The sequence below is a fragment of the Carettochelys insculpta genome, chromosome 1, assembly GCF_033958435.1.
Source record: "Carettochelys insculpta isolate YL-2023 chromosome 1, ASM3395843v1, whole genome shotgun sequence".
Taxonomy (NCBI): domain Eukaryota; kingdom Metazoa; phylum Chordata; order Testudines; family Carettochelyidae; genus Carettochelys; species Carettochelys insculpta.
In genome coordinates, this window is record NC_134137.1 from 211,832,259 (window position 1) to 211,853,854 (window position 21,596).

At 45.3% G+C, this 21,596-nt stretch overlaps 1 protein-coding gene across 4 annotated transcripts in view; it reads right to left on the minus strand.

Annotated features, from left to right (window-relative positions):
• PHLDB2 (pleckstrin homology like domain family B member 2) overlaps positions 1 to 21,596 on the minus strand; it is a 125,383-nt gene that overhangs the window by 55,404 nt on the left and 48,383 nt on the right. For all 4 annotated transcript variants that reach the window (XM_074998749.1, XM_074998740.1, XM_074998732.1 and 1 more), the window contains exons 3-5: positions 20,567 to 20,953; positions 16,823 to 16,966; positions 15,808 to 15,945 (exon numbers count right to left, since the gene is read on the minus strand). In XM_074998749.1, coding sequence (XP_074854850.1) covers positions 15,808 to 15,945; positions 16,823 to 16,966; positions 20,567 to 20,953 — 669 coding nt within the window. The remainder of the gene's footprint in view (positions 1 to 15,807; positions 15,946 to 16,822; positions 16,967 to 20,566; positions 20,954 to 21,596) is intronic.

The following is a 21,596-nucleotide window of genomic DNA, read 5'->3' on the forward strand; positions in this document are numbered from 1 at the left end:
TTGCAAGCTGGCACCAAAAGGCCTACTGTTTAACTGCAGTATAGACATTCCAGGTTGGGCTGTAGGACCCTGAGAAATGAGAGAGTCCCATCCTTGAGGCATGTTTATTATTGCATTTAGAGTGGTCTGTTCGTTCTTTCTCCTTTGCTTTGTTTCTCATGCCAAACAGTATTTCTTGGCTATATTTGTTTTGAAAAGCATCAGAGAAATACTTTTATACCCCAGCCATGCAATCTCCTTCCCAATGACCTTGAGCTATTTTTTCTTAGTTTCCACTAATTTTTTGAAAGTTTCTCTTCGGCTTGACCTTCTCCTATCCCCACAACTGCGGAATACAAGGAAACAACTGATCAACCCCTTCCACAACTAATATCATCAAAACAAAAGGCTGTAATGTGTCAAAACCCAGGCTGTGATCCTAAATGACCAATTCCTAGCAAACCCACAATGCTGGATTGATTTGGGGTTACCAATCATAATGCACTGTTCCTATTTGTCTTTTATTTAAGGATCCTGTGTTAAAGCATACTGTTTTCTTTGTACTAGTAATACTTTGCTGGTTCATTTGAACAAAGCCATAATGCACAGAGAATGTGTTGCATTACACCATCAAAAATAAGGCTGTTGCTTGAAGTTTCGGCTTGCTAACCTCACTGTAATGTGCTAGAGCAGCAGTTCCCAAACTAATTTGGCCATGGAACACTTTTGGGCTTGGAATACACTGACAGATACCACAGGAGCATACTTTGAAAGGATTCCAGAGTTGGGATGCACCTACTGTTAACCAGAAGGACTAGTCCCAAAGGAGAGTGCTTGAGTGACTGCCAGGCTGCTGTGTTTGGGATTTGACACCCACGTGACAGAGACAGAGTCTCTCTCATGCAGGAGATGGAGACAAGGTGTCTCAGAACTGCAGGTGCTCCCAAGAAGTCTCATGTCACTATACAGAAATAAATGCTCCCAAAGGGAGCCTTCCCCTTGTCCATATTTATTTTATTTATTCTCAGTGGCATCACATTCTGGCTACTTCAGGGGAAGGATGATGTTCTGCTTTTAGGGAATTGCTATCAGTGGAGCTGTGACATCTGTTGTGAATTTTTCAGGACATAGTCCACTCCCTAAAAGTCAGCCTTAGCCCTCCAACTAAACAGCATGTGGGGAAATGAAATGCAGCCCTTGATGGTCAGAGAGTAAAGGAGGCTAATGGAATAAGAGCAAGATGGAGCAGACTGTCAACCTTTCTCATGTTTCCTACCATTTTGCTAGTTTCCCAACACTGACAACACTTGAAATGCATTCGTTGGATTTCATACAACAAAAAGGACTGCTTGAAGCTTGAATAACTCAAGGCTGGAATGAAGTAGGCAAGTTGTTTGTTCTTCCTATACTTCCACTGTTTCTTTAGGGCCTGTTTCCCACACTCTTCTGTCTTATAAGAAAAGCACAGCTGTGGATGAAAGCTGGCACAATTTAATTACTGATGATAAAGTTAAGGTTGCCACTCAGGACACTAGGGTTGTTTCTACACATCACTTGTTCTGAAAGAGGAATGCTAATAAACACCCCGGAAGATGCTAATGAGGCATGGATGTAAATTTTCAGTAACTCATTAGCATTCAGTCACATGATTCAGAGTCTGGTGCCAAAAATTTACTTCCATAACTAATTAGCATCTTATGGAATATTTATTGGCATGCTGCTTTCGGAACAAGTGGCATGTGTAGGCACAGCCTAGAGGTCTTCTAAGACATTAATTTGGGATAACAATATGTGCTTCCCAGATATGGGGAAAGGAAATGGTTTTTCCTTTTCACATGAAGTTCTTTTCCAATATTTCTCTTAGGCTACAGTTACACTACAGTGCTCCATCCACAGAAGTCACTGTCAGAAGGGTTTTCTGAACAAAACCTCTTTTGATTGCAGGCGACCATACACAAAAGCCAATTGGAAGAGCACTCTGCTCTGTTGCCACAGCGTCTGGACTGCCCAGCTGCTCTCTCAACAAAACAGGCACCCAGAAGCACAGCAGACAGAGCTGCCCATTGTTCTGGATGCCCTGTCTGTCAAGAAGGATCCTCCAAAGCATCCACACTGCTTTTTTGTCAACAGAAGCTGAGGGGCAGAACACTGGCAGCAAAAGTGCTGAATTTTGTGAACAAACTGTCGACAAAATGCATTTTGTGCATGGACATTCCACCAGTTTTGTTGACAAAACTGGGGTTTGGTCAACAAAACTCACTAGTGTAACCATAGCCTTGGTGGAACGAGGACACATTCATTCTCACAAATAACATAACAGACATCAAACATTAGAATATAACATAAGAGGGACTCTCTCCTGTGAATCGGCAGCTTTATGTCAAATGCTGCAAGCATAAAACAATGAAAAAGCTAAGCAATTCTATATTAAGCAATACTTCTGTTTTCAATAACCCCATATTAGCATAGATCATCTTATTTTTAAAACATATCAAGCTTTTTTACAGTGTCAACATTTTAATATTCACTACAAGTGCTGCTCAAATTTTAATTAATTTACCCTTAAATAGCCTTTAAATATTATCCCCATTTCACACAATGAAAACAGAAAGAAGTTGTAACTTGTTGACAGATGCACAGCAAAGCAATGGAAAGCCAGGATTCCTAAACTCAAACCCTGAGTATGCTTCCTCACTGATTGAAAATAGCTTTTTCTAGAAAATAACACCTCCAATTGCACTGCCAGAACAGAAGAAGTAAGTTTTCCCAGCTAATCATAATATCCACAGCAATACAAACTTATATATATAAGTTATATGCTGGTTGATGACCAGAGGATACAAAAGAACAGATATATTTCTAGCAATACAATCTAATGTTCAATTTAATTTCTTCATAGCTATCTCAGAATGAATGTGAGGTTTCCAATGATCCATTATCACCTCTTATGAGCCTTTCCCCTATTGCAGGACCCTATTCACTCCCTAAATGGACTGCTGAATGTTTGTTATTTTTAGGTGGCAACCAGTACTACTTACTACAATGAAATTACCCAGCTGCTTGAAAATATGCATATACTTAACTATCTTGCTAAACTGAGTAGGGAAGATGTAAAATGTTACAGAGAATTAATCTAATTCTTTATGATCTGCATATTTTCACTACAGCACAAAAACAGTTATATGAATTTTAGATGCAGAGGAGATTGAAATTAAACCATTAGAACTACCAACATGCACTATTTTTTTTTTTGCTGGAATCATTTTTAAATGTTTGGCAGACTGGCACCGTTTCCTTGGATCAGTGTCAGCAGTCTTCACAGCACTGCTTTGGCCGTGAAGGGCCAGGTTTCAAATAACCTGTCATGCGTGAGCTGTTCTGTTTCCTGCACCCAAAATACTTTAACTAAATGTCCTGCAGGAAGGCACGTTGTCTTTTGCGTGGAATTGTGCTTGAGAAGACAGACAGGAAGCACTAGGGCTGATGAGAGACACCATTCCAGAGTATATATTTCAGCAAGACATGAGAAGGGTCTTTGAGAGGAAGCATAATTATCCATTTCTAAAATTTATGCTTAAGGCTCCAGGACAATAATTTCAAGGCAGCAGAGCCTTTTTGCCACAACTTCTATTAAACTGTGCCAAAGTTCATGAGTACTTTCCTTCTGTCAGGTCTAGACAGTCATTATTTCATCTTCTGGCCTTCTTTATTCAAAATGCTTTAACTGGGTAATGTGTAAACCAAGTCAATGACAGTGTTCAGCTATTACAAAATTTATTTGCACATCTGGATAATTCAACATGAATAAATGCATTTTATACAACTTTCATAACCATGAAAATCTCTCCTGGACTGAGAATATCATAGTGCGATTCTGACGAAGCTATAACTGAAAACAGAACAATGGAACAGAGATGCTAATTCAACCCTGAGGTACTGTGACACTACAACATAGAGCGCAAACATGGTCCCTCAAATAAACAAAGCAAACAGGGAAAGCAGAAGGGAAGTCTGATTGTTCTTCGTACTTGTACAGCTTGGTTCTACTCAAAGAAGGAAGTTTAAAATCATTTTGTCAAAACCTATAGTAAAGCTCTTTCCCAGGAAGTGTGAAGCTAAAACCAATGATCAAATTGCAATAGCACGGAAATATTTTTGGGCTGACTCTGTCCAACCAGCAGATACAATCAATAGCTTGCTTTTGAAGTCCAAACAAGTCCATAATTTGAAGTGTTTAAATGCTAGATTGGGCTATAGAGTGTTTGATTGTTCCCTCACGCTCCCATGAACGATAAGAAATATGCACATATAAGCCGTGTCTACACGTGCACGCTACTTCGAAGTAGCGGCATTAACTTTGAAATAGCGCCCGTCACGGCTACACGCGTCGGGCGCTATTTCAAAGTTAACTTCGACGTTAGGCGGCGAGACATCGAAGTCGCTATCCTCATCAGGAGATGGGGATAGCGCCCTACTTCGACGTTCAACGTTGAAGTAGGGACCGTGTAGTCATTGCGCGTCCCGCAACTTCGAAATAGCGGGGTCCGCCATGGCGGCCATCAACTGAGGGTTTGAGAGACGCTCTCTCTCCAGCCCCTGCAGGGCTCTATGGTCACCGTGGGCAGCAGCCCTTAGCCCAGGGCTTCTGGCTGCTGCTGCGGCAGCTGGGGATCCATGCTGCAGGCACAGGGTCTGCAACCAGTTGTCGGCTCTGTGGATCTTGTGTTGTTTAGTGCAACTGTGTCTGGGAGGGGCCCTTTAAGGGAGCGGCTTGCTGTTGAGTCCGCCCTGTGACCCTGTCTGCAGCTGTGCCTGGCACCCTTATTTCGATGTGTGCTACTTTGGCGTGTAGACGTTCCCTCGCAGCGCCTATTTTGATGTGGTGCTGCGCAACGTCGAAGTTGAACATCGACGTTGCCAGCCCTGGAGGACGTGTAGACGTTAGTCATCGAAATAGCCTATTTCGATGTTGCTACATCGAAATAAGCTACTTCGATGTAGGCTTCATGTGTAGACGTAGCCATACTGTCTTTTTCAATCACATGAACACTGAAGGTAAAAAAGCTTCTTGCTATTACAAGAATGGGGAGATTGCAAGCTTTGGTCAAATATCGTTCTTAATCTACTACCTTTGTGATAGCTTGGAAGCAAAACCATTTCCAAGTATGCAAAAAACAATAATCACACCTAGCTATGAAAGCTAACGTGGTGTAAAATTCTACAGAATGCTCAAGAGAAAGGGGCAAGCTTTGGTCTACACTAGAAAAATATGTACTCAGACTGCAACTGCAGCACACTAGTGCCTCAACTAGCACCAGTGCAAATCTCTCTCTCTCTCTCTCTCAAAAGCCTTCCTGTGAAAATATCAATACGCAGTGATGAAGATTTGGGGAAATTAAATTTATTTCAGTGTTGCAATGTTTGTAAGTCAAACACAAGGCACTGAAGTCTTCAAGGATGTTAATGACAAGGGAATGGGTTCTTGACCAAAATACTTTATTTTAAAAATGTGAGCAATTAAATACAATTTGCTAATCCACCCACCTCAAAACGAAGGCATTTTTGTAATACATAGACAGCTGGCTGTTTAGCCAATAAAAAGAGAATATATGATGCAAAAATTGTGCCCTATTGCAGTTCAATCCTGCCTTATATTACAGCAGACTGGAGCCCTCGTGCAGTAGTGCTGGAACAATTTTTACAGTGAGGTGCTGCTGAGAGCCATTTAACCAAAGTATAAACCCTGTATATAACGGAAACTACTTAAAGACAGCCCTGCTTCCACATCCCTACCTTCTACCTCCTATGCCTTAGTGTGCCAGAAAATGTACACAACCACTATAGGAAACACTCCTGATTTAGAGGTGAGAAAGAGGAACAGAGAGAGGCTATGTCTACACCACAAGATAAATTCAAATTTATTAAAATTGATTTTGTAATGCTGGGTTTTATAAATTCAAATTTGAGTATCCTCACCTCCCTACCTGCACCCCACAAAGTCAACTTATTTCTGCCACAGTTAATTGCCAAACATCAACTGTTGCAGCAGTGCATTGTGGGAACCTATTCCATGGTTCCCTCATCTCGCTAGTGTTTCGGGTATTTTTGCTGGTGCAGCATGGGAAAAATGCCCTGCAAGTGGTTATAGGTATGTGATGTCATCTTCCCACATTGCACTGCCTTCATTCCCCTCCTGTGGAAAGCAAACGGACATTTGTCCAGGAGGAAGGAAGGAAAAGTAGGGCATCAATAAAGATCACCACATTAACTGAAATCTATTGCTTCTATAACTGAAATGCTTTTTATAACTGTAGCTGTAATTGAATTATCAAAGATTTTAAAAAAAGAAGCATGTGTCTAAGTATTCTCAACTGGCCCTCCAGCCACTGGCCCTGCTACCTTGATTACATATGATCCCTGAAAATAATACAAGGACAATGCGTAGCTTGAAGAAAGAGTCGGACAGTAAAGGTTTTGAAATGAGATTTTGTGAGGCAGGGTTTTTGGGTTCCCATTCCATCACACAGCTCCTGTGCCCTGGGATCCCCCAGCAGTCTGCGTCTTGTCAACTGGCCCTGCACCAATTCTTCTCAGTGTTAAGGGGGCTAAAGCATGACGAAAGAGGATAGAAAAGGCTAGAAAAAAGATATTTGGCTTCCCATTACACTATACAGTTGTCCAACACGGGGCAATGAAACATGCCAAATTTCAAGAAGTGTTGGTGCTCAGGTGGCGGGGCCGGCACCCATTGCCAGACCCCTCATCCCATGAGGATGGGGTTGGGTGGATTGGAGGAAGAGGTTGACATGGTCCCTGAAAATCTTTTTGGGAGGGAGGTGGGGGGTCCGTGGCTAGAAGGCCAGTGGAACTGGTCCCCTCGGTGGCTGCAAGCTTCCAAGAATATTTTTGAGCATGGGAGTATGGGGTCTGCGGCTTGAAGGCCAGTTGAGATGGTCCCACTGGGTGGCAGCAAGCTCCCAAAAATCTTAGCTGCTGTGAGACATCCCCCCCGGTGGCAGAAAGCCCCCAAAAATATTTTTGGTCATGGAGGTGTGGGGTCTGTGGCTTCAAGGCCAGTTGAAGTGGTCCCTGGGGCAGCAGCAAGCCCCCAAGATCTTAGCAGCCAGCGGAAACTTCCCCTGGGTGACAGCCAGCATCCAAAAATCTTTTCCGCCCTTGGAGCACTCAGTGTGGCCAAGCCAGGACATGGTGCTGCCTGGCAGCATGGTCAGCACTGAACAGCAGGCTCATTTTTTTTATTGGGTCGGGGGCTAGTCATGATATGTGGTTTGGCTCAGGAAAGACCCCAACTGCATGGTGCCTGTGGGGGAGTGAGGGAGGGCCCTGCACAAATATAAACTGCAGAAAAGAAGTGTCTCGGCCCCTCATACAAGCACAACCCCCCAACAGCCTAGCTGCCATATGGTGCACAGGGCAGGGGCTGGTGCCAGTGCAGAAAAAAGCCCAAGTACTCAGCTATCAGAGGTAGAGACAGAACTATGAACTCTGTGTTGGGCTATTTGTAATGGTTCGATGTGCTCACAGGGCTGATAGCAAAGAAAGAAGTTTCTCAGCTTCTCATACAAATATGACCCCACATCCAAGGGCTTCCTGGTGCTGAATTCAAATTTTCAGGCTTCCTGTTACCTAATTCCTGAGCACATACAGAGCAGCAGAGATGGAAGCAGCCAGAGCGGAGCAGTGTGGGGCATTGTGGGATACATATGGGACACCTCTGGAGTCTAATGAATTTGATTCAAAGACATGGAACTTCCACACTAGCTTTCATTCGAACTTTTAAATTCAAACTTGATGCTACACCCAGCTGCTTGCAATGATGTTATGATATCAATATTAGTGCTCCCTAAATTGGGCTAATGGTATTTATACTGAAGAGAGTGATGGTGTAATATTGAGCTAACTGCCTTAAATACAAATTTATCTCATAGTGTAGACGTAGCCAGAGATTAAATCCTCAAAACAGCAACTCACAGCCAAGCCAAGAATCAAACTCAGACTACTCTGTCCAAGTCTAGGGCCCAAATCACAATACAGGTTGGACCTCTCTAGGCCAGCACCCTTGGGACCTGATCAACGCCAAACAAGAGAATTTGCCAAACTGCAGGAGGACAATATTGTCCAGCAGCATTACCAACGCTTCCACTGGTTACTGGGCTCGTAGAAGACATTAGCTGTGTCTACACGTGCACGCTACTTCGAAGTAGCGGCACTAACTTCGAAATAGCGCCCGTCGCGGCTACACGCGTCGGGCGCTATTTCGAAGTTAACTTCGACGTTAGGCGGCGAGACGTCGAAGTCGCTAACCCCATGAGGAGATAGGAATAGTGCCCTACTTAGGGACAGTGTAGACGATCCGCGTCCCGCAACGTCGAAATTGCCGGGTCCTCCATGGCGGCCATCAGCTGGGGGGTTGAGAGACGCTCTCTCCAGCCCCTCAGCTCACTGGTGGCCGCGTGGAGTTGCCCCTTAAAGGTCCCCTCCCCCGCCCTGACTCTGCAGGAAGCTGAGGCAACGTGCAGGCTGCAGCCTGCACACGCGGGCAGCCTGCAGAGCCATCAGCCCACCACAGAGCGGCGATGGCGAGCCAGGAGCCTCCCCAGCGCCCCCAGGGGACCCCCCCCAAGGGGAGCCAGGGCAGCCAGCCCAGCCAGAGGGCCACCCAGTCTGGGAAGCGGCAGCGGGGCCCCTCCTGGATGGAGGCCGAGCTGCGGGACCTGCTGGGGCTCTGGAGCGAGGAGGAGGTGCTCCAGGTAATGGGGAGCAAGAGGCGGAACGCGGATGCGTTCGCTCGGCTGGCCGACGGCCTGGCTGCCCGGGGTCACCCTGCCCGCACTCCGCACCATGTCCGGAGTAAGGTGAAGGAGCTGCGGCAGGGTTATGCCCGGGCCCTGGATGCGGCCAGCCGATCTGGGGCCGCCCCCGTCACTTGCCCCTTTTACAGGGAGCTCAGGGACATCCTGGGCTCCCGGCACACCTCCTCCCCTCCAGCCACCCTTGACACCTCGGCTGACGAGCCCCAGCAGGCCCTGCAGCCAGAGTCCGACCCGGAGGCAAGCCCCGCACCCCGGGGGCCCCCCCTGGAGGCCATCCCCGGGACATCGCGGCAGGAGGAGGAGGAGGAGGAGGAGGGGGGGGGGGCTCCTCCTCCGCAGAATCCAGCCTGCAGATCCTCCTCCTGCCATCCTGGAGCAGCAGCAGGGCCTCCGACCCCCGGGGATCTCCGGACCGTGGGAGCGGACCCACAGGTAGGTACCCCTCTCTGGTGGACACCCCGGGGCTTGAGGGGCGGGGGTAACAGAGATGTGTCCAGGGCCCCCCACACGCTCACATGGCCATGGCCCCAAGGACACCAGGGCCATGGCCCTCACAGCACTGCAGCCATCAGCCCGTGCCCCTACCCCACCCTGCATGACAGTGCCATGCCCCATCCCCGGGCCAGGGGGGAGCGGAACCTCGAGGGGCCCCCGGGCGGAGGGGGTGGGACACCCCGCAGGAGCAGCATGTGATGGAGTGGGGGGAGTGCCAAAGGGAGACTCAGGCTACATATGAGCCACAAGAGCCGAGGAGCTCCCAGGGCCAAAGGAGGATCCTGGCGCTACAGCTGGCAGGTGACACCTCTGCCCTGAGCAAACAGGAGGGAGGAGCCGAGCTGGCTTGGAATTGGGGGGCAAGGGCGGGGGCCACAGGTAGAGGCTAGGGGAAGGGAGAGCTGGTAGGCAGCCAGCCAGAGGAGGGGGAAAGCTGCATCCCAGAGGGGCCCCCCTTGGGGTCTTCTCCCCACGACGGGTTGGAAGGACTGTCTCTTCCAACAGCTGGTGCTGTCACTCCTGCCAGAAACTGGCCATCTGTGGCCTAAGAAAGCTCTCCTGCTCTCAGACCCTGCGGGGTGAAGTGAGAGTCGCTCCCACCAGGGGATGGGGTGCAGGGCAGGGGGACCCCTGAACCCCATCCATCACAGCAGCATCTCCCGGGGACGGGGATGGGGAACCTGCAGCACAGGGCGGGGGGGACAAAGGCCATGGCTCGGGGCCCACACTAACGCCTGTCTCCATTTTTCTTTCCCCCCTCCTCTCCTGTGTCCTGCACCTGCACCTGCACCATCCAAAGGACCGGAAGAGAGCGCCGGCAAGGCCTCGGTTGTCCCGGAGAGCCCTCCGGGACCCTCGCTCCAGGGCAGCCCCTCGGCCGAGGAACGACCGGCCCCGCGGAGGGCAAGACGGCGGACCCCGCGCCTACTACCGCCGGCGGCAACGGACCCCCAGCTGCTGGCCATCCTCCGCCGGCAGCTGGAGGTGTCGGAGCAGCACCTCCAGCTGCAGGAGCGGGCGCTGGCCTGGCGCCAGGAGGCATGGGGGGCCTATATGCAGACATTCAACCGGCTGGTTGATTACCTGGCCCCCCATGCCACGCCGGCCGAGCCATCGCCCGCCCTGCCCGCTCCTGCAGCCCCACCACCAGCTGCTCCAGCCGTCGCCGGGCCGTCCGCCGTCGCCCCACCACCCACCCGCGAGGGCCACAGCGCCGAGGGATGCCTGGAGCCCCCTGAGACTCGCCGGCGCCGGTACCTTCCTGTCCAGCCCGCTCCCACCCAGCCGCAGACCAGACTGCAGGCACGGCGGGGCTCCCGGCCGGGCACGCCCAGTGCTGGGCTCTAGGGGCGAGGGGCCCAGGACGTGGCCCCCCCCCCTTGTTGTATATAGTTTGAATGTTTGTTTTTGGTGCCCCCGTTTGCCCCGTCCCCCCCATGTAAATAGTTCTCCCTGTTCTCCTCCCTGCTTTTCTTTTTTGTTGATGGCGCACACTTCTTTGCTTTGTTGTTGTATACTGTTTTATTTGTGCACATCTTGCTTTTGTTGAACATTTGTCCCTCCTTTTTGGTTTCTGTTTCACATATTTATTTATTTACAAAAAAAAAAAAAGTTTCGTAAAGAGGAAAAAAAAGTTTACGTTCACCCACACATTCGTGCTGTCATTTGTCCAGGACAAGTGGGGGGGGGGGGCGGTGGGGTGCTCCATGGTGTGGGCGTTGGGGCAGGAGTGTGGGGGAGGAAGGGGCGGGCAGTAGGGGGCCTGGGCAGAGTTCACCCCGCGGCCTGTTGGTCGAAGTGGGCCTGCAGGGCCTCCCGGACCCGGGTCCCCTCTGGGTCCACCTGCCGACTGGGGGCAGCAGGTGGCTGCACGTGTGCCCTGCCAGCCTCCGCGGCCCAGCCCTGCAGAAAGGTCTCCCCCTTGCTCTCCACGAGGTTGTGCAGGGCGCAGCAGGCACCCACAATCTGGGGGATGTTGTTGGGGCCCGCATCCAGGCGGGTCAGGAGACATCGCCAGCGTCCCTTGAGGCGGCCAAATGAGCACTCCACCACCTGGCGTGCACGGTTCAGGCGCTCGTTGAAGCGCTCCTGGCTAGCGGAGAGATGGCCCGTGTAGGGGTGCATGAGCCACGGCCGGAGGGGGTGTGCCGCATCTGCGATGACGCAGAAGGGCATGGTGGTGTCCCCCAGAGGGATCTCCCGCTGGGGGATGTAGGTCCCCGCCTCCAGCCGGCGGCACAGGCCCGAGTTCCGGAAAACCCGGGCGTCGTGGGTGCTGCCAGGCCAGCCCACGTAAATGTCCTGGAAACGTCCCCGGCTGTCCACCAAGGCCTGCAGGACGACAGAATGGTAGCCCTTCCGATTGAGGTATCGTCCTCCACTGTGATGCGGGGCGCGGATGGGGATGTGAGTCCCATCCAGAGCCCCGAAGCAGTTGGGGAAGCCCAGGGTGGCAAAGGCGGCGACAGTGGCATGTGGGTCCCCCAGCCTCACGAGCCTGTGCAGGAGCATGGCGTTGATGGCATGCACGACCTGCAGAGAAAGCACATGGGAGAGCCCCAATGAGGGGTGAGCAGGGTGTGCGTGGCCCTGCCCTGCCCTGCCCTGGCCCCCCTGCCCTGCCCTGGCCTCCCCCTGTGGGTTATCTTACCTCCATGAAGACAGCGCCGACGGTGGCCTTTCCAACACCAAACTGCTGCCCCACAGATCGGTAGCTGTCCTGAGTGGCCAGCTTCCAGACAGCGATGCCGTCCCGTTTCTCCACAGGGAGGGTACGCCGCATGGCAGTGTCCCGGTGCCTGAGTGCGGGGGTGAGCCACTGGCACAGCTCCAGGAATGTCTGGTGGGTCATCCTGAAGTTCCTGAGCCAGTGGTCGTCGTCCCACTCCCCAAGCACCAGCCGCTCCCACCAGTCGGTGCTGGTGGGGTAGCTCCACAGCCGCCGGCGTGTGAGGCGGGGGGTGGAGCGGGGTGCTGCAGGGGTAGGGGTTGAGCCCTGCTGCCCTGGGGGCATCTCCTCCCCTGGGGCAAGAAGGTAGTCAGCTGCCTCCCACATGGCATGAGCCAGGGCAAGCCCTGCTCCTGCCAGGAGGGCTGGGTGGACCTCTAGCTGCTGCTGCTGCTGCTGCTGCTGCTGGGGGTCCATGACTGCGGCGCCCGGGGTCTGTGTGCCTATGGCTCCTCAGACCGCGTGCTGTGCAGGCTGAGTGTGTGTGGGAGGGGCCCTTTAAGGGAGCGGCTAGCTGTTGCCCCGGAAGCGCTAGTCCGCCCGTTGACCCTGTCTGCAGCTGTGCCTGGCATCCCTATTTCGATGTGTGCTACCTTGACGTGTAGACGTTCCCTCGCTGCGCCTATTTCGATGTTGGGCTGAGCAACGTCGAAGTTGAACATCGACGTTGCCGGCCCTGGAGGACGTGTAGACGTTATTCATCGAAATAGCCTATTTCGATGTAGGCTTCACGTGTAGACGTAGCCATTGAGTGGTAAATTACAGCTAAGTAACAGCACAGAACACTGAGCAAAGACTGGAGGCTAGAAACAATCTTTATGGGACTGTGAAAAACTTGGCCACACACATGAGAAGCAGAAGATGTAATCTTAAAAAAAAAATCAAACTATTTATGATACCAAAAATTACTTCTTTCATCTGGCTAAAGAATTACATCTGCTTTGTTTACATTACATGAACAGCTTTTTTGGTTCACTTTTCCTTCCTTCTTCATAATACTACAGCTATGACTTTATTACATTGGACTTCATAATTGGCATGGTGTGATTTTTTTTGTGTAATAAAGAGAACTTTATATTTTCTATAAGCATCCCAGGACAGTACCAGAACAGAGTTCTCTTCTCCCATTCATATATATGTTTTTAATATGAAAACTTCAGACTTTGGCAAAGTAATGAGTTTAAGAGTTCTGAAAGCATTCTGCAAATATTTTTAAATCCATTTATAGTATACTCATGACAAAACTAATTACAATATTGTAACCTATATTACTGACATCATCTTGCATTCTAAAAAAACAAGTATTTTAAATAAATTTATTTTTCAAATAAGAGAAGTCTCCTTAGGCAGTTTGTTTATTTTCTGCTTTGTACGGAGCTGGAAAATTAAACTGGACTTGCCATTTTTACTTGCTGATGAGCATACACAAGTACAACACTATACATTTCAATTCACAGCTCTGTCAGGGAATTTTTAAAACTGCTCCAAAAACATGAAAAGATAGAAAAAAATACAGCATTATTTCTATTTGGAATGCAGTTTGAGCCCAAAAAGTGAAGAACTATGAGAGAGGGTATGCATGAAAACATCATTCAGGCATTGAATTTCTATCTACTTATTCAAATATTTAAGGGGCTCACACCATACTATCTGAGAACATATAAGCTCCCTGATAGCATCCTTGAAAACAAAGCTAATTGCACAACCACGACTTACCACCATTTTATCTGAAACCTGGCTAGGGACCAGTTTTAGATTGGTCTTTGTACAGTGAGAAAAGTAAAACCTATGAAACTGATTGCATGCTCAAGATTAAAATTAAAGCTTAAAAATGTGACTAAAAGAATTGGCAAGTTGAGCATTACTGAAAATTGCAGCAGCACTGATATATCAAGTGAGTGTCGGCCTAAGGAAGCAACAAGGTAAGGAAACCGAGTAACAATTAAGCATATTTACACGTGTCACTTCACAGAACAAGGAGGCAACAGAACCATATTCTGTGCTGCTTTAGTGATCATGCAACTGGAATGTAGAGTTCAGGCTCAGTACCTGATAGACAGCAATAAGGTGGATAAAGCTCTGAGAAAAACACCAACAGTTGTTAGGTGCTATAGCAGTGATGGGCAACCTAAGCTAGTGAGTGGACCACATGAATGGCGCTTCCCCTCACAGTGGGCCGAAAGATTGGTGTAATCAAGACAATCTCCTGGGATAGGATAGTTTGTCTAACTGCACTTGCATACCTAGAATTTGTAGGGTGTGCCTACTGAGCCATAGCAACATTGTGACTGGATGCAGAGGGAGCACATGGTTCTCACAGTCAACATAGCGTGCAGCCAGCATGCACCTTACGACACATGCTCCTGTTTTACATGAGTGTCACTTTAGTAATAGTACTTGGGAAAAAAAACTACACAGATGGAAACCAGTGGAATTTGGAAATCTTTTGCGTGGCTAATGGTAAACAAAATGTCTCTCCAGACACACACAGAATCCCAATGGGCCGTACTTGGCCCTTGAGCCCCAGGGTGGCCAGTACTGGACTACGGGCTTGATTTAGAAAGAAAGCTGATAAGCGATAAAATTGTCTAAGAAGCATAAAAGGGGATTGTGAAAGGTTTCTGAAGTAAATGTAGTGAAGGTTTCTTCAGGTGACCATCCAAGGAACAAAAGCTAAAACCTTACAGAACACCAATCAAGTGACTAAAAACCAGAGAAGATTATTTAGAATAGTTCCAGGCAGACAGTTTAAAACAGTTTTCTGGGATGAAATTAAGAAAAGAACAATTATTGGCTGAATAACCAGAAAAAAACCTCCTGACAGTGAGATATAAAAGGCTATGGAATGGTCTTCCGAGAACAAAAACAAAACAAAACAAAAACATGAGGACTGGAAAATACAATAGTTTAGAGGAACCAATTCTTCTTCTCTGGCTTGGTGGAGAGAAACAAACAGGTCTTTTCCATTTACGATATCTAATATCTCTATTCGAGTTCCATCACTATGTCACAAAAGTAATTGCATATTAAAAAAATTAAAAATTTTCACTACCCATTTTAGGGAACTAATGAATTAACTTGCACACTTGATTCAAAAATTCATTTGTATTACCCAAATTTAAAAAGTCAACTGTTTCCAAATTGAATGAACCCGCATAACGGTATTATGAGTGTATAAATTAATTTATGTGGACAGGTTTTTCATTTACCCTTCGGCATAGTATATGTTGTTCTGTCTTTTTAAGCAAAGTCTCATTAAAGTCAAACCACTGGAATTTGGTAATACATATCTTTGCTGGGAAAGAAAAATATCTTTTTTTTTTTTGAGATAGAGCTAATTAGTAATACATATTAAAACAAACAAACAAAAAAGAATGGAAGGTTGTGGAAATGTCAGATTAACTTCATCTTTTTTAATAATAGAGAACATAACCATAACAGAGCTTTGTAATCCATGATAAACGTTGTGATAAAAGATGTGTCGACTGCACAGCCAATGTTCACTTCGCTTTAACTGGCATCTAGCACACCCAAAATATCATTTCAACAAATTAGGTCTTTCTACAGTAACACTTCATATTCTTAATCAAACACACGTCTGCAAAAGAAGTGCATGCTGAAGGTGAAGTTTTAGATCATGATTTTCTACCATGTATAAATCATGCCTGTAAGCCAGTGCATGTTGCAGATCTCCTCTCCATTAACAGTTTGAATATAGCTGGAAGATCAAGAACTACATAGCAAAAAATTAGTGAAGATAACTTTATTTACCTTTGTCTTTTCACCAATGACATTTCTCTCCAACTCAGCTATTTTCCTGTTCAGATGATCTAAGATTTCCTTCTCTTTCAGAAGTTCTGTTGTTTCAGATTTCTGTTCCCCATCCAAAAGAGCACACTCCATGTCCAGCTAGGAACACAAAACATTTCTCAGAAGCAGTCCAGCTTACAAAGAAATCTTTGCACACTTTTTGGTTATATTTTAAAAAGCAACGTTGATGCTACTAAAGCATGAGCTTCTACACGTTACTAAGAGATCACAAATATGTAAAAAGGAAAACCTCACTCAAAATATTGTATCTTAAACCAAAGCAACTTCTAAATATTATTTGTTTAGTTCTTATTTTCTATTTCTCCTCTTCTTTGCTTCCTTATGTGTGATACTGTACCTACTGTTTGTGCCAGTCTGTGCACTAACCATTTTTAGAACAGCTGCTTCTTTCCTGTTGCTAATTGGAGACAGGACAACTTAAGGCCCATACAGCTTGGTTTGCAAGTGTGAGATTCCAGAAACCAACACTGCTTCACAGTCTTCACAACACCAGGGTGAAGAGTTTTAAAAAGAACTTATGTCACATCCTTACCCTTTAAATGGCTACATGAGATACAATACTCCCAAGGGAGACAAGCTAGTCAGATGAATCTTTCATCAACCATTCAATAATTAGGACCATTCTAACTACATTTAGGGGTATAGCAGTTAGATCTAGAAAAGGCCAAATAGATCATGTTATCTAGCCATCTGGAAGAGAAGACAACTGTCCCCATAATATGGAAATATCAGTTAATATGATACTACTATTAATTTTGGCCAAAAAGCAGAGGATTTGAAGGCTATATTGATGCATGAGACATCTATGTATTTTTACACACACACAGAAAAACATACATATGTACAACCCCCATACATACATACACACACATAAGTACACACACATAGAACCTTAGCTATTTAATGAGCCTGATATATGAACCCAAAATATGTGAAACAACTTCATTTCTGATACCTCTCTAGAAGATTCATCCATCTGGTCATTTAAATCTTTGATTTTCTGTTCAAGTTCCTCTAAGTTGTTCAGTATTGCTATGTGTTCCTCCTCCAGCCGAGCAAGCTCCTGCCCTCTTTGCTCGTCATTTGCGCATTCTGGTGTCTGCAATTAGTCATTAGGCAGTGTTTATCAATAGAATTCTAAAAAAATACATTTTTCTCCTCCCTCTAACTCTGTGTTCAACTACTTTACACAATTGTTGCATTGCAAGAGCTCTGGTTTTATACCAGCAACTTGACACTTGAAGTACCTTCTGAAGTTCATGCTCTACAAAGTCTTTTCTCATTCATTCTCCTTGTTAGCTGTATTCTTCAGACACTTCATACATCACGTTATTTTGGTTTTAAAAAGCCAAAGTTTTCTCTTCCTAAGTAAAATAGATACAGGAAGATACACTTCTTCTTTTAAAGCATACTTCAGTTCCATATATTTACAAAAACCTGCATGTTACAGCATATCATAAGCAACTGTCACATGAGCAGCTTTTGTAAGATGGGTGCACAATTTGCATGGCAAAATTAATCAGTAAAATCTGTCTCTCCTGCCTCATTTATATACTGGACTGTGACAGATATCATAAGCTGTGGTAAAGTATTGTGGGGGTTCGTTTTACCCAGGAAAGCCTAGTTTTGAAACAGAAGCTAGCTTTCAACATGCTTCTGGAAATTATCTTGTTTTCTAAAGGTTGACGCAGGGGAGTCAAATTAGTTTTGAATGTCACTCATTCATTGTCTCCAGACAGAATTAGAATCAGATCCTGCCTCTCAGCTCCTTCCTTTAACTGATGGCCCATATGGCCAACTTCAAAAGCCATTGAAGCTCAACTACCTAATTGCTATTCTGAGGGCAGATATTTTAACAAGAGATCATGTGCAAACCTAACCGTGATATTTGAGAACAATGAACTGCATTTCATTAACACTCAGGTATATGTTACTGCTCTTCTCTTCCTTTAGCAGAACACACATTACCATGAATGAATGGTATTCCTTACTTACTAGTGCTAGTAATCCTAGCAGGAAAGCCTCTTTTTGTCCGGTATCCTGTTTGGCTCATGCTGACATAACATCTTCAATTTCAACTTCCCAACAGAGATTAAAAATAGGATCTTTCATTTATGGAAAGAAAGTAGCAATCATGAGCATGGAAGAGTTTCAAGAGCACAATAATGTGCACATATAATGTTTTGATGTAGATTTCTGATAAGGGAGAGAATCAATATGATAAGTAAGAGGTAGCTATAGGAAAATGGGTTTTTTCCTCAAAACACCCTTATTCGGAAACGTTCGACAGAAAGAGTTCTAGAGAAGTATTCCTCTTTTTTATCCCTTCAACCAGGGTGGGGAACCTCCAGCCTGCTGGCTGCACACGGTTCATCAGGGTTAGCTGCTGTCAGGCTGCCAGATGATTTATTTACTTGGCAGTTTGCAGGCAGGGCAGCTTGCAGCTCCCAGAGGCCACAGTTCAGCATTCCCGGCCAAAGGGAGCTGTGGGAAGCCATGACCTGGCCTGTGCTGCTTCCCACAGCTTCAGTTGACTAGAATTTGCAAACTGCTGCCAATGGGAGCTGTGAGCAACTGTGCCTGTGGATGCTCAGCTGAACAAACACTCTGGCAGCCCACCAGTGGATAACCTCGAAAAAACGTGTACAATCGGTGCTCCGGAGGTTTCTTTACCCTGCTTTAAAAAATAAGCCCAGCAGAAGATACCCTACAAACAAGAATTACATTTGGAGCCATTTGGTAAGGAGACAGAAAATACATTAAAGTTATACACAAGAACCACTGTCAAGCAGACAATGAGAGAAATCCATTACTATGAGGTGATGATTACGATGACTAAACTGAAATATTGCACCTGGACATTACCTTTATTTTGAGAACCTTTAAAGAGTTAGTATTGAAATGGATTCAAGGACGAGATAATTAATCATCCCCAGTGCCCTGGCCCCACTTATGGACTGCAGCTCCCCACCCAGAGCATGGGGAGGCACAGGATAAGCCCCTGTCCTGCTCCCTGGCTGTGGGTGGGCCTGGATGAAAAGTGGGTGGCCCATGGCTCACTCAGACCCACTCATGGTTACACCACTGGATACATAGAAATGTTTGTTTCAACAGACTTTTCTGGATACACTGGTTCTGACAGAACCAGTTGTCTCGGGCTTCCAGGCTCCCTGTTCTAAAACTTTTACAATGCCAAAATCCTGGTGGGCTATCCCCTGGAGTACATGGGTAGAGTGCAGAGCAGAGGATGGAGCTTGTGGTTTCATTTTAAACAAAATCTAACTAAAATACTGATTTTTTTTTTTTAAATTGATGGAAATATCTAGTTTTGCAAATGGTGGAATTTTTCATGGAATGCAAAAAAAGAATTATATGTTAAATTGGGTCATTCAGTAAAAAGTTGCTGCTGGCTCATTGAATGTTACAACATGTACTCAGTGCAACGGAACTTACAAGTAAAATTAATTGTAACACAAAATATATATTAGGCTATCACTGTTCCACCCAGAGGAAAGCACCCCAAAAAGTAAGCAGACATAATGAATAGCAAAATATTAATTTGATTTTTGAAGTGTTAACTATTAGTAACATTACTAAGGACTTTCTTTTATTTTATTAAAAGGACCCCCTTTAACTTACAAGACTACACTGTGAAGTGAATGGGGAAGATTGTGAAGTACCGTAATTTCCTAAAGAACTGCGGGTGATTTTTGGAGACCTTTGGATAGATTTTGTCATGTGTGAATATGTAGGCTGCCACAGTACGCTTCACAAGAGGCAGCATGTTGATTACAGTAATGTCCTTGTTCAGAATAGTATGTCTACACAGCCATGTTATCTTGACATAGCAGTTATTTCAAAATAACGTTGGCACTGTCTAAATGATGCACATACTATTTCAAAATAAATTAAAAATAACAAGTGCATTAGTCTGATTGTGGTAAACTTCATTCCCTGAGGAATATTATCTATTTTGAAATAGAACATAATGGGCTCCAATGGCATGATTTCAAAATACCACTATGGACCAGATATGCTACTTCGAAATAGCTGGGTAGTGTTTTGAAATGCATTTTGTGTTTGGTTGTGTTATTTCAAAATAGGATATATCCATTTTGAAATATCTTATTTCAAAATGGGGCTGTCGGATAGACGTAGCCAATAAGAAAAAGGGATGGAAAAGTAAATTTAACCAGACAATTCCTTTTGTGTCTCCCCTTTACAAGTATTCTGTTAGCTGTTCAGAAAATCTGATAATTTTACAGCAGCGAGAAATCTGTCAAGGGAGAAGAAAAATTAGGCAATTCCTTTCCTTCTGGCAATAGTCCTGAATATTTACAATGGTGACATGACGTGACAGCAATTATAAATTATTTTGCACATAAAACCCAAACTTTCTACAGGACTTCTGAAACTCTGCTAATTGAAACAATTTAATACTGTCATTTTAGCACACTCTCTCCGCTCATTTTTGCTCCTAAAAAGCCTCCTCCTGAACTCTTAACTTTTTAAAAAGGTACTTAAAAACAAGGAAATATGGCAAAAATCACCCAAATTTCAATTCATACAGATGTAGCATGTGACTAAAACTAATATTTAAGCCATTTTCTTTGTCATTTCTGCCATTGAAACAGAATTCAGCTGAACGATTCTAACCAATGGTTCACAATATATGAGGTTAATTTCTCAAGGGTCTTACCTTTGATATAATACTTAAGTAAGAAGACTCATTGGAAACCTTCAAGAAGGGAGAAGAAGCTAAAGAAGCTGGAGTCTTCATATTGTCACTTAAGTGTTCATCGGCTCTAATCCCCCTGGAGGAAAGGAAAGTGGTAGTATTTGGGCTGAGATTATTACACTCTGAGAAATCAGAATCACTTGTAGATGATTTCAAGTGGTTTCTAAATCTTTTTTCTGGACTCATTTGAGAATCTTCAAATACAGAATCTTCATCTGACAGCTGAAGTCTTTCAAGTTCTTTGTTAATCTTTTGAACGTCAGCCACAGTGGTAGCAGCAACAGGACTGTTATCAGGTCTGGAATATTCGGCACAGAGGTTGAGGATGGTTTCTAGCCGCTGTCGCTCCTAGTTATTGAAACAGACAGTGCTAAACTTAACATATGGGTTTCAAGCAAAGAAACAAAGTCACACAGAGGTTCACTATTTTTAAATCGTTAACATTTTCCTGTGTATCTTTAATGGTCTACAGATAAAGTATTATGTGTCTTTATATATATGCATAAAATTATGCCATGGCAAAGGAAACAAAGTTAATGAGGCAAGAAATCTTAAAAATGAGAAATAATTTCTGTATAAAATTTTCATGTAAAATCAGTATAATAGTTTAATCCTATTATATAGCTATAACTATAGATATATATATGCAAACACACACACACAGGCAAATGCATCAAAACTGAATTGTATGATAGAGAACATAGAAGCTGTTCTCCATTAAATAAGATGATGCCACATTCAAATTTCAAATTTCCCTTTTCAACATAGAAGACAATAATTATTTTCAGTTGCACTCAGACATGAATGGTTCTGCCCAAGCCCAACAGAATTTACCATCTAAAAGACATGTTAATTGACTTTTTTACTTTTAGCTATGTTACTGGCAGAGCTAAAACAATTACATGGATTTTACATCAAACCAATTACTATTTCCAGTTTCATCAACTTTCATTTCCCCCTTCTCCACACTTCCTCACCAATTTTGTAGACT